Source organism: Myxine glutinosa, chromosome 6, assembly GCF_964187855.1.
Source record: "Myxine glutinosa chromosome 6, kmMyxGlut1.1, whole genome shotgun sequence".
NCBI lineage: Eukaryota > Metazoa > Chordata > Myxini > Myxiniformes > Myxinidae > Myxine > Myxine glutinosa.
In genome coordinates this window covers 150,372,800-150,384,953 of record NC_136266.1, presented here as the reverse complement: position 1 = coordinate 150,384,953, position 12,154 = coordinate 150,372,800, and the positions used below count along the sequence as shown (strand labels likewise).

The 12,154-nt window shown below is 41.2% G+C and overlaps 1 protein-coding gene across 1 annotated transcript in view; it reads right to left on the bottom strand.

Annotated features, from left to right (window-relative positions):
- Positions 1-866: 866 nt before the first annotated feature.
- The window catches only part of LOC137428875 (natural resistance-associated macrophage protein 2), a 141,605-nt gene continuing 130,317 nt past the window's right edge, over positions 867-12,154 (bottom strand). The window contains exon 15 of the mRNA XM_078780748.1: positions 867-2,317. Within this exon, the coding sequence (XP_078636874.1) occupies positions 2,243-2,317 (75 nt within the window). The 3' untranslated portion in view covers positions 867-2,242. The remainder of the gene's footprint in view (positions 2,318-12,154) is intronic.

The window sequence follows — 12,154 nt, the reverse complement described above, 5'->3', positions numbered from 1 at the left end:
TGGCTCATTGTAAAGAGCTCCATATGGGGAATAGGTGGTGTTAACGATGACGTCATTGGTGCCATAATTATGACGTCATAATTCGACAGGGACAACGCTTAGTCTGATCAGTTTGAAATTTATTGAGCGTGATCTATGCAACAATTATATTGGAGAATGTAAATTTATGATGTCATCGCTCACGTGGTCTGGCAGCCATATTGGATCAAAGAATTTTTTTTTTTCAAAAACAAGTGTTGGCTCGGAACAAGTTGACTGCGCAGGGTAAGTATTCTATGAATACCATCTACTTCTATATGTTTCGAGTCACAATGAACCAACCATACACCGCTTCAATCCAGCAACTTTGCTGTCACGACAAAGGGATTGCAGTTTTACAATTATATTTAATATATTATTGTTAACGTTATTATTTTTACGAAAACTATACTACTGTACTAAGAGACCTGGGCTAAATTGTCTGATGCGACCTGAAGTTGAGGCATGAAGCCTAAGGCCTATACGTACTGTGTTGTTGGAAGACACGTAACGTCTATGCTTTTGATATTTGATGATCATTTTTACAATCAGTTTGTTTGTGTTTCACACTGAATGAAAAACGTAAAGGTAGAACATGGAGATTGTGATGTATGAGAGGTTGGACGATATGTTCGGCCTGAACGGCATAGAAATCAAAATGGCGGAGTGTGGAGTCAGCCATCGTACGCCATGATGACATCACAGACGTAACTACATCAGCCCTGTCATGTGACCAGATCCTCAGCTCTGATTGGTATACGTTTGTGAGAGACATACATACAGATAGACCAACACTGTTATAGATGGCTTTGTCCTATGGGCTAAACGATAAAAAATGACAACGCCACTACCGTTCCCAATGTTTATTGAAGAATGTGATTGACAGGTTATAAAAGTGCTTAACCAACCATACCATGGACATGGACACATTCCATACAGCCACTCTTCCCTTCCACATGTGAACAAAAAGTTATTGACTGGACACAGGCACATTTTGCTCGTGATCCAAGATGGCGGATCGCAAGTGAGGTGACATCACAGGTACACCTCACACGTACACCGTTTCTATTTAATGGACACGTGACACAGGAGGGGACGTACCCTTTGTCGTGGACAGGTTTCAGCGTTATACAAGTAGTACAAATGATACGAGGTTCATGGTAATGTGTACTTTCACAAAATTAATGCAACACTCGGTCTTAAAAAAAAAAAAACATTGAAAGGTAAGAGATTAAGAAAAATGTTTATTAAAAAAGACAAATTATACAAATTAATAACTTTATTCCTAAGCTTGCACATTAATAATACCAAAGTGTTTTTACATTTTCAAACTTCTTTTTTCAAAAATACTTTTATGCCTTTAATTGGTTACGTCACAGCAAAATGTGTGATTATTACCTTCGCAAAAGCGGAAGGTTATGTTTTGATCGCTGTGTATTTATTTGTATGTCTGTGTGTGTGTGTGTGTGTATGTTATTCGCATAACTCAAAAAGTATTCAACCGAATTGCATGAAATTTGGTGGGATGATTGGTTATTATACGGGACACATTTGATTAGATTTTGGGAGCAATCGGGTCAAAGGTCAAGGTCAAGGTCACGAAAAGGTCAAAATCGTATTTTTACCATAGCTGCGGCGAAGGTATGCGCTCTACCGAGTGCCCGTTCTAGTTCAGAAAATGTTTTTGTCATGTTTTTAAACTTCAATAAACTTTAGCGATTAATTCAATTCGGGGACATGTACATGTTTGGAAAGTTTGAAAAGTTTTATTTTTTTACGTTTTTGACCCCTCCCCCTTTCCCAGCACCCAACCCCCCTCATTTCTCCTGTGGGTTCCAAACATCCATCTGCTCTTCCCCTTCCTTACTCCTATTGTCCTCTCTCTCTCTCTTCCCAAACTCCCAAAACCCTTCGTTTTCCTCCCAGACCTCCCCACTAGTTTCCTTTCCTCAAACTACAGTAATTTCTTTCAACGTCACCCCATATTCATCTAATCCCCACCTTGGTAATTCATGTGCAGCCTGTGGTTGAACATTAAGCATATTTATGAGTAATTATTCAGTAATAATTGGTGGAAGTATTTGGATTTGAGGACTGCAAGACAAGTAAATCAAAAGCAGAAGTGCATTTTCTTGTCACATGTTTAAAAAAAACAGGCAGGAAGTACCAAACACCATGAGGACACAATGAGTGTTGTGACATTTTGAGCACGAGGCATCATCACTCATTCAAGAGACGCGTATTCTCCAGGGCAGCAGGGGGAACGACAAAATTCCATTGTGGAGAAGCATTTCTTTGTCTGAAAATTCAAACAAAGGTAAATCAAGGTGGATTCATGGGTAAACTCTCTGGATTGTACAAATGTGTACAGTATTTGTATTTACGCACAAGTACACACGTAATCACACATTCCAGTGTCTGTACCAAGTTTGGAAACTATCTTCTGTGATTTTTAATGATAAAGTAACATGATCCAAGAGAGTGAAACTACAGGGTGTTCCAAAAAGACCTGGACAACTTTGGTTAATATATTTAGTACCACAAATTGTACACCGATACCCTTTGTTTTGTATGATATAGAAACTCAAAGTTTTCTTTATTTTCAGGTCTGTTAGTTTAATGTAAAATAAAATGGCGACACCACGGGAGACGGCTCAGGACGTCGAATGGTTCATTGAGACGAGCTTCGACGCACAAGTTCAGTGTAATTTTCGTACAGGGTATGGAAAGAATCCGCCATTGCGGACTGGTATCAGAGTGGTACAGGAGGTTTAAGGAGATTGTAAGTTGTCAAGCAGAAAAGTACCGGTCGACCAAGCACAAGTGCAGCAGACGTTGAACGAGCGTGAATCATTTCAACAAAGTCTCAGAAAATCATTCGGACACGCATCCAGAGAACTGGGACTAGCAACCACCACTGTACACAGGAGTTTTCATAAGCAACTGAAGCTTTATGTCTATAAGGTGCAGATTCTGCAAGAACTCAAACAAAATGACAGACCCAAATGCAAGGTGTTTGCCTTGGAAATGCTCAGTCACATACAGTAGGTGATGACGAAGATCACTTGAACAAGGTCATGTTCACAGATGAAGCTTGCTTTCACGTATTGGGGAAGATCAACTGGCATAATGTGAGGATCTGGGGCTCTGAAAACCCGAACGTGGTCATTTAACACATGCACAACAGTCCAAAGGACAGTGTGGCCTTCTCCATGACCTTTTGGTGGGTCCGTTTATCTTTGTGGAGGATACAGTGGTGTCAACAATTTACATGAACATGTTGGAAGGATTTACCTTCCCACAGATTGAAGAACTGCAACCCGATATAATTTTTCAACAGGGCGGCGCTCCCCTTCATGGGGCCTTAGTCGTCCGAACCATCCTGAATCAAAAATTTCCAGGTCACCGAGTTTCCAGTTGCCAAGTCCCCACAATCACCTGACCCCCCTTGACTTTTTCTGTGGGAGTTTATCAAAGATGATGTCTAAAACCCAAGGTGGAAAGCCTGCAGGATCTTCGCTCTTGGGTGGCAGCTGCATGCGTGCACTGGTGAACACAAACAAGTTGAGCCAAATATGGCAAAAACTCCTGTACCACCTTGATGTCCTGCGCTCGACAAATGGAGCTCAAATTGAAGTGTATTGATGGTGTCGACAAAACCTTTGAGTTTTTTTTTATCTTGTAAAACCAAGGGTAATATTGGTGGTTCTAAATATATCAACAACCAAAGTTGTCAGGGTCTTTCTGAAACATCCTGCATGTACAAGGTAATATTAATTTTTCAGAGCGATTGTGTTGTGAAGGTAATGTTGAGATAATATTAATTTTTCAGAGCGATTGTGTTGTGAAGGTAATGTTGAGATGATAATTATTTTTCTGGAGCGATTCTATTGTGAAGGTAATGTTGAGATAATATTTATTTTTCTGCAGCGATTGTGTTGTGAAGGTAATGTTGAGATAACATTTATTTTTCTGGAGCGATCGTGTTGTGAAGGTAATGTTGAGATAATATTAATTTTTCTGGAGCGATTGTGTTGTGAAGGTAATGTTGAGATAATATTTATTTTTCTGGAGCGATTGTGTTGTGAAGGTAATGTTGAGATAATATTAATTTTTCTGGAGCGATTGTGTTGTGAAGGTAATGTTGAGATGATATTTATTTTTCTGGAGCGATTGCGTTGTGAAGGTAATGTTGAGATAAATTAATTTTTCTGGAGCGATTGTGTTGTGAAGGTAATGTTGAGATAATATTAATTTTTCTGGAGCGATTGTGTTGTGAAGGTAATGTTGAGATAAATTAATTTTTCTGGAGCGATTGTGTTGTGAAGGTAATGTTGAGATAATATTAATTTTTCTGGAGCGATTGTGTTGTGAAGGTAATGTTGAGATAATATTAATTTTTCTGGAGCGATTGTGTTGTGAAGGTAATGTTGAGATAATATTTATTTTTCTGGAGCGATTGCGTTGTGAAGGTAATGTTGAGATGATATTAATTTTTCTGGAGCGATTGCGTTGTGAAGGTAATGTTGAGATAACATTAATTTTTCTGGAGCGATTGTGTTGTGAAGGTAATGTTGAGATAATATTTATTTTTCTGGAGCGATTGTGTTGTGAAGGTAATGTTGAGATAATATTTATTTTTCTGGAGTGATTGTGTTGTGAAGGTAATGTTGAGATAATATTTATTTTTCTGGAGCGATTGCGTTGTGAAGGTAATGTTGAGATAATATTAATTTTTTCTGGAGCGATTGTATTGTGAAGGTAATGTTGAAATAATATTTATTTTTCTGCAGCGATTGTGTTGTGAAGGTAATGTTGAGATAATATTTATTTTTCTGCAGTGATTGTATTGTGAAGGCAATGTTGAGATAATATTAATTTTTCTGGAGTGATTGTGTTGTGAAGGTAATGTTGAGATAATATTTATTTTTCTGGAGCGATTGTATTGTGAAGGTAATGTTGAGATAATATTTATTTTTCTGGAGTGATTGTGTTGTGAAGGTAATGTTGAGATGATATTTATTTTTCTGGAGCGATTGCGTTGTGAAGGTAATGTTGAGATAACATTAATTTTTCTGGAGCGATTGTGTTGTGAAGGTAATGTTGAGATAATATTTATTTTTCTGGAGCGATTGTGTTGTGAAGGTAATGTTGAGATAATATTTATTTTTCTGGAGCGATTGTGTTGTGAAGGTAATGTTGAGATAATATTTATTTTTCTGGAGCGATTGCGTTGTGAAGGTAATGTTGAGATGATATTAATTTTTCTGGAGTGATTGTGTTGTGAAGGTAATGTTGAGATGATATTTATTTTTCTGGAGCGATTGCGTTGTGAAGGTAATGTTGAGATAACATTAATTTTTCTGGAGCGATTGTGTTGTGAAGGTAATGTTGAGATAATATTAATTTTTCTGGAGCGATTGTGTTGTGAAGGTAATGTTGAGATAATATTTATTTTTCTGGAGCGATTGTGTTGTGAAGGTAATGTTGAGATAATATTTATTTTTCTGGAGCGATTGCGTTGTGAAGGTAATGTTGAGATAATATTAATTTTTCTGGAGCGATTGTATTGTGAAGGTAATGTTGAAATAATATTTATTTTTCTGCAGCGATTGTGTTGTGAAGGTAATGTTGAGATAATATTTATTTTTCTGCAGCGATTGTATTGTGAAGGCAATGTTGAGATAATATTAATTTTTCTGGAGTGATTGTGTTGTGAAGGTAATGTTGAGATAATATTTATTTTTCTGGGGTGATTGTGTTGTGAAAGTAATGTTGAGATAATATTTATTTTTCTGGAGCGATTGCGTTGTGAAGGTAATGTTGAGATAATATTAATTTTTCTGGAGCGATTGTGTTGTGAAGGTAATGTTGAGATAATATTTATTTTTCTGGAGCGATTGTATTGTGAAGGTAATGTTGAGATAATATTTATTTTTCTGGAGTGATTGTGTTGTGAAGGTAATGTTGAGATAATATTAATTTTTATGGGGTGATTGTGTTGTGAAAGTAATGTTGAGATAATATTTATTTTTCTGGAGCGATTGCGTTGTGAAGGTAATGTTGAGATAATATTAATTTTTCTGGAGCGATTGTGTTGTGAAGGTAATGTTGAGATAATATTAATTTTTCTGGAGCGATTGTATTGTGAAGGTAATGTTGAGATAATATTTATTTTTCTGGAGCGATTGTATTGTGAAGGTAATGTTGAGATAATATTTATTTTTCTGGAGTGATTGTGTTGTGAAGGTAATGTTGAGATAATATTTATTTTTCTGCAGTGATTGTATTGTGAAGGTAATGTTGAGATAATATTAATTTTTCTGGAGTGATTGTATTGTGAAGGTAATGTTGAGATAATATTTATTTTTCTGGAGCGATTGTATTGTGAAGGTAATGTTGAGATAATATTTATTTTTCTGGAGTGATTGTGTTGTGAAGGTAATGTTGAGATGATATTTATTTTTCTGGAGCGATTGCGTTGTGAAGGTAATGTTGAGATAACATTAATTTTTCTGGAGCGATTGTGTTGTGAAGGTAATGTTGAGATAATATTTATTTTTCTGGAGCGATTGTGTTGTGAAGGTAATGTTGAGATAATATTTATTTTTCTGGAGCGATTGTGTTGTGAAGGTAATGTTGAGATAATATTTATTTTTCTGGAGCGATTGCGTTGTGAAGGTAATGTTGAGATGATATTAATTTTTCTGGAGTGATTGTGTTGTGAAGGTAATGTTGAGATGATATTTATTTTTCTGGAGCGATTGCGTTGTGAAGGTAATGTTGAGATAACATTAATTTTTCTGGAGCGATTGTGTTGTGAAGGTAATGTTGAGATAATATTAATTTTTCTGGAGCGATTGTGTTGTGAAGGTAATGTTGAGATAATATTTATTTTTCTGGAGCGATTGTGTTGTGAAGGTAATGTTGAGATAATATTTATTTTTCTGGAGCGATTGCGTTGTGAAGGTAATGTTGAGATAATATTAATTTTTCTGGAGCGATTGTATTGTGAAGGTAATGTTGAAATAATATTTATTTTTCTGCAGCGATTGTGTTGTGAAGGTAATGTTGAGATAATATTTATTTTTCTGCAGCGATTGTATTGTGAAGGCAATGTTGAGATAATATTAATTTTTCTGGAGTGATTGTGTTGTGAAGGTAATGTTGAGATAATATTTATTTTTCTGGGGTGATTGTGTTGTGAAAGTAATGTTGAGATAATATTTATTTTTCTGGAGCGATTGCGTTGTGAAGGTAATGTTGAGATAATATTAATTTTTCTGGAGCGATTGTGTTGTGAAGGTAATGTTGAGATAATATTTATTTTTCTGGAGCGATTGTATTGTGAAGGTAATGTTGAGATAATATTTATTTTTCTGGAGTGATTGTGTTGTGAAGGTAATGTTGAGATAATATTAATTTTTATGGGGTGATTGTGTTGTGAAAGTAATGTTGAGATAATATTTATTTTTCTGGAGCGATTGCGTTGTGAAGGTAATGTTGAGATAATATTAATTTTTCTGGAGCGATTGTGTTGTGAAGGTAATGTTGAGATAATATTAATTTTTCTGGAGCGATTGTATTGTGAAGGTAATGTTGAGATAATATTTATTTTTCTGGAGCGATTGTATTGTGAAGGTAATGTTGAGATAATATTTATTTTTCTGGAGTGATTGTGTTGTGAAGGTAATGTTGAGATAATATTTATTTTTCTGCAGCGATTGTGTTGTGAAGGTAATGTTGAGATAATATTTATTTTTCTGGAGCGATCGTGTTGTGAAGGTAATGTTGAGATCATATTTATTTTTCTGAAGCGATTGTATTGTGAAGGTAATGTTGAGATAATATTAATTTTTCTGGAGCGATTGTGTTGTGAAGGTAATGTTGAGATCATATTAATTTTTCTGGAGCGATTGTCTTGTGAAGGTAATATTGAGATAATATTAATTTTTCTGGAGCGATTGTGTTGTAAAGGTAATGTTGAGATAATATTAATTTTTCTGGAGCGATTGTATTGTGAAGGTAATGTTGAGATAATATTAATTTTTCTGGAGCGATTGTGTTGTGAAGGTAATGTTGAGATAATATTTATTTTTCTGGAGCGATTGTGTTGTGAAGGTAATGTTGAGATCATATTTATTTTTCTGGAGCGATTGTGTTGTGAAGGTAATGTTGAGATGATATTAATTTTTCTGGAGCGATTGTCTTGTGAAGGTAATGTTGAGATAATATTTATTTTTCTGGGGCGATTGTGTTGTGAAGGTAATGTTGAGACAATATTTATTTTTCTGGAGCGATTGTGTTGTGAAGGTAATGTTGAGATAATATTGTTGCGAATATGGAATTTGACCTCCATATCCGCTTGTAAATATTCCCCTATCTTCTCCGATACTCCCCAACTCTCCCCTTACCCCATTCCCTAGTCCCATTGTCTGTAAACAACACCCATTAGAGCCGATCTTCCCCTTCATTCCCCCATTAAATGTCGTGCCCAGGTCCCCCGCACCACACGTAGACAATTATAGGACATCTTGCTAGTTATTCTTAATCTATGTCAGTTAAGGACTTGTTTCCATTAATTATGACTCTTCGTTGCACCAGAATGTGATGATATGGCACCAGTAGGAGTTTAGGACCTTCCCATACCTCCCCGCATCTCTTCCCATCATCTCAAGCTCCAACAACAACCACAACAACAGCGGCTTTGCGTCCTCACTCCGGCTCGGTTGGCCGCCATTGAACATGTGCTCGACGGGGTTACCCAGAAGGGGGCTCCCTGTCGGCCCCTCGTCAAGGGCGGAGCCGGTAACCCCCGCACCCAATGAGAAGCCTTGGGCCGATGCCATATGGGGCGGAGCTAACGAGCGAGGGCGTGACTCCCCGCCGGATATACGCGGCCCCGCGCCGGACGTGACGTGAGATGCGCCCCGAGCTTGGAAGGAAAAGACGCCACCCTCCCGAGCGCTGAGCGACCTCCCCAGCTTGAGACCAAAGTCGCGACCCACAAGCGCTGTGATACCTTCACGCATCTCTGGACACCACCGTACGTGATTCTGTCCCTGAGCACAGGTGAACCTGGAGCGATCGCTACCCGCTTTCCTGGCCATCAAACCCCGTGTGAGTGAGCCTTGTCCCGCGTTTACCTGTCGTCTGTCCGGGGATAATATAAGTGTGTTTAAGTGCCCACCTTCCTATGTTTCCCTCTTGTCCCTGTAATCTAAACCTTCCGCAATTGTAATAACAACCTTTGAGAACCGTATCCCTGGTGTCGTATTGTGTGATTGTAATCCAGCCGGGTGTCTTCTCTTTCCTATTGAGCCAGCGTAGCGCGATTAGTCAACCCCGGGTGCAATCGGGGTAACTTGTACGGATACGGCGGCCATCCCGCTCGGCCCACCATACCATCAAAGTCGTATCTGTAACAATTGGTGTCGAGGAGTGGAATTCGAACCCGGGACTAAATTAGTTAGGCCCAAATTTTGGGAGGGAAAATCGATTCGGAGCGCGTTTCCCGCGCGAAATTATAACGGCGAAATTTCAATTTGTTTTACGAAAATAAAAAAAAATAAAAACCGAGTTTTGAAAGTCGCGCTATGGCGGATCAAGACGGCTGGGGTCCGGTAAAGGAGAGTGAGGTAGGGTCGATCCAGGACCAAATTGAGGGACAAGAGGAGAGCGAAGCAGTGAGGGCGGCAGGTTCGCAAAATAGCGCCGTCACGCACGAAGTAGCGGGCGCGCAAAAAGGCGCCTCGCACGAGCGTGCGGTAGCCGAGCCGGCTGTATCAGCGGGCTTTAACATGCAGCCGATTGACATGCAGGCCCTCATTGCGCAGTTACAGGCAGCTGTACAGATGAGTATGGGGAGCCAAATTGAGCGATTGGGTGAGCGATTGGGAAACCAAATTGAAGAAATAACGAACCGAATGAGGGCTCGGAGTGAGCGATTGGAGGGCCAACTGGGGGTAATGAGGGACGAAGCGAGGGGTACCGGAGAGGGGTTAGACAACGGGATAAAGGAGGTGAAAAATGGGTTAATGGGGGTAGAAAATAGAATGGCTGCCCAGGAGAATCAGATAGAGGGAGTGAAAAATGGGGTAGAGGGAGAGGAGATTAGAAGAGGTGTGAGTGAGGAGGTCGGAGGAGTGCGCGAGGAGGTGAGGCACTGTAAGGAGCACATGGAGAAGGAGGTGAGAAAGGGGACTGTAAAGTTACAAGGGGGCATAGAGGACCTGACGCAGGAGGTGGAGCAGCTGACGGTGGGACAGACGGAGTTAGTGGAGCAGGTTCAAAGGAACACTGCGGTATTAGGAGGTTTAAAGGCGACACAAAAAGAAATTAAAAACGACTTGATAGCGACAAAGAGGGAATGTCAGATGGTACGTGAGGGACTGACAACGAGGTTGGACGAGGTGATAGAGGTAATGGAGACGAAGGACCGGCAGGTGAGGACGCACCTGGAAACGGTCAAGGTAGCCTTAGAGGATGAGCTTGAGGAGACGTACCGGGGAATAAAAGAGGTGAAGCACAAATTAGAAGAAGTGGAAGAAGGGGTGAGCGAAATTAAGAAGCGACGGAGAGGGGATAACAAAGAGATAAAAGAGGAGATAAAAGAATTGGTCCAAAGTCTGTGTTTGGATCGTGATGTGCTCATTAACCGGATGAGGGATTCGCAGGTGATGGAGGAGAAGCGAAGAGGAAGAGGACCCGGTGTAAGTGGTGACCAATATGGTCGTGCGTATGATGCGCCAGGGGATTTAATAAGCTTGGGGGTCGAGATAGACCCGGGTGTTCGTGAGAGGCCGTTGGTGAAGTGTGCGACAGGTCTGGTGTGCGAAAAAGGAGGTGTGCAAGAAAGTCCGACTCTGGGGTGTGTGAGGAAAAAGTGCGTGCCAAGGAGTGAGTGTGCTGGCGAGAGTGAGTCGGTCGTAGCGCGTGTGCGAGGGAGCACATGGAAGCGTGGTGTGGTGAGTGTTACAGAGGGTGTGACGGGAGAGTGTGCGCAGGAGTGTGCGCGAGAAAGGTGTGTGACGGACAGGTGCATGAGGAAAGAGTGCGCTGTCAGAAGTAAGGAAGAGTGTCCACCTGTGGTGAGTGTTACAGAGGGTGTGACGGGAGAGTGTGCGCAGGAGTGTGCGCGAGAAAGGTGTGTGACGGACAGGTGCATGAGGAAAGAGTGCGCTGTCAGAAGTAAGGAAGAGTGTCCACCTATGGTGAGTGTTACAGAGGGTGTAACGGGAGAGTGTGCGCGAGAAAGGTGTGTGACGGACGGGTGCATGGGGAAAGAGTGTGCTGTCAAGAGTAAGGGTGAGTGCGTTGTCACGAGTGGAGGTGAAAGTAGTGAGAGTGACATGGAGCGTGAGTTAGTTGTGACAGGTGAGCGAGGATGTACACCTGGGATGGAAGGATGCACACCTGGAATGGTAGAGCGTGAGTGGGAATGCACGCTGGAGTTGGTGGTGAGGCACGTGGTTGGGTGTGCGAATGAGAGCACACCTGTGATTGTCACAGAGGAGGGGGCGCGAAGAGGTGTTTTGGTGAGGTGTGCTACCAACGAATGTGTGCCAAAGTGTTCGGTGGTCAGGTGTGTGACCAAGGCTGTGAGTGGAATGGGTGTACCTGGGTGTGTAAGGAAGGGTACGAGGAGCATGGGCACGGCTGGATGTGTGAGCAAGGAACGGGCTGCGGGGTGTAAGCGTCCAGGTGAAGCATCGACGTTAGACGGGATAGAGTTTAGAACGACTTATAGCCGAATCGGGCCCTCGGTGCGTGCCGGGCCTCGCTTTGAACGGCCGCGTCCGTGCTCCACTAGGCGGAGCGGGCAGCCCGATAGGAAGGGTCGTTATGGCGACCACGTTTTGTTGAGACGTGCCGGCAGGTCGAGATCGGGACATTGGATGGCTCCACGCCGAGGTGGTGCGTGGGATCTCGGCCCGGGTAAGCCCCCGTCCCTGCCCCGAATGCCGGACGCATCCAGCCGCTGGCACAAAACAACCAGCATCCATTGCTTGGCTTTACGAAACCGGGCTTTGGACAGGGATTGGCGCACCGAGAGGCAGTAGTGAGTAGACTGGGTGATGAGGTTAGTGTTTTGGACCCAAAATTAGAGAAAAGCAAAATTTGATGATTGGCAAGG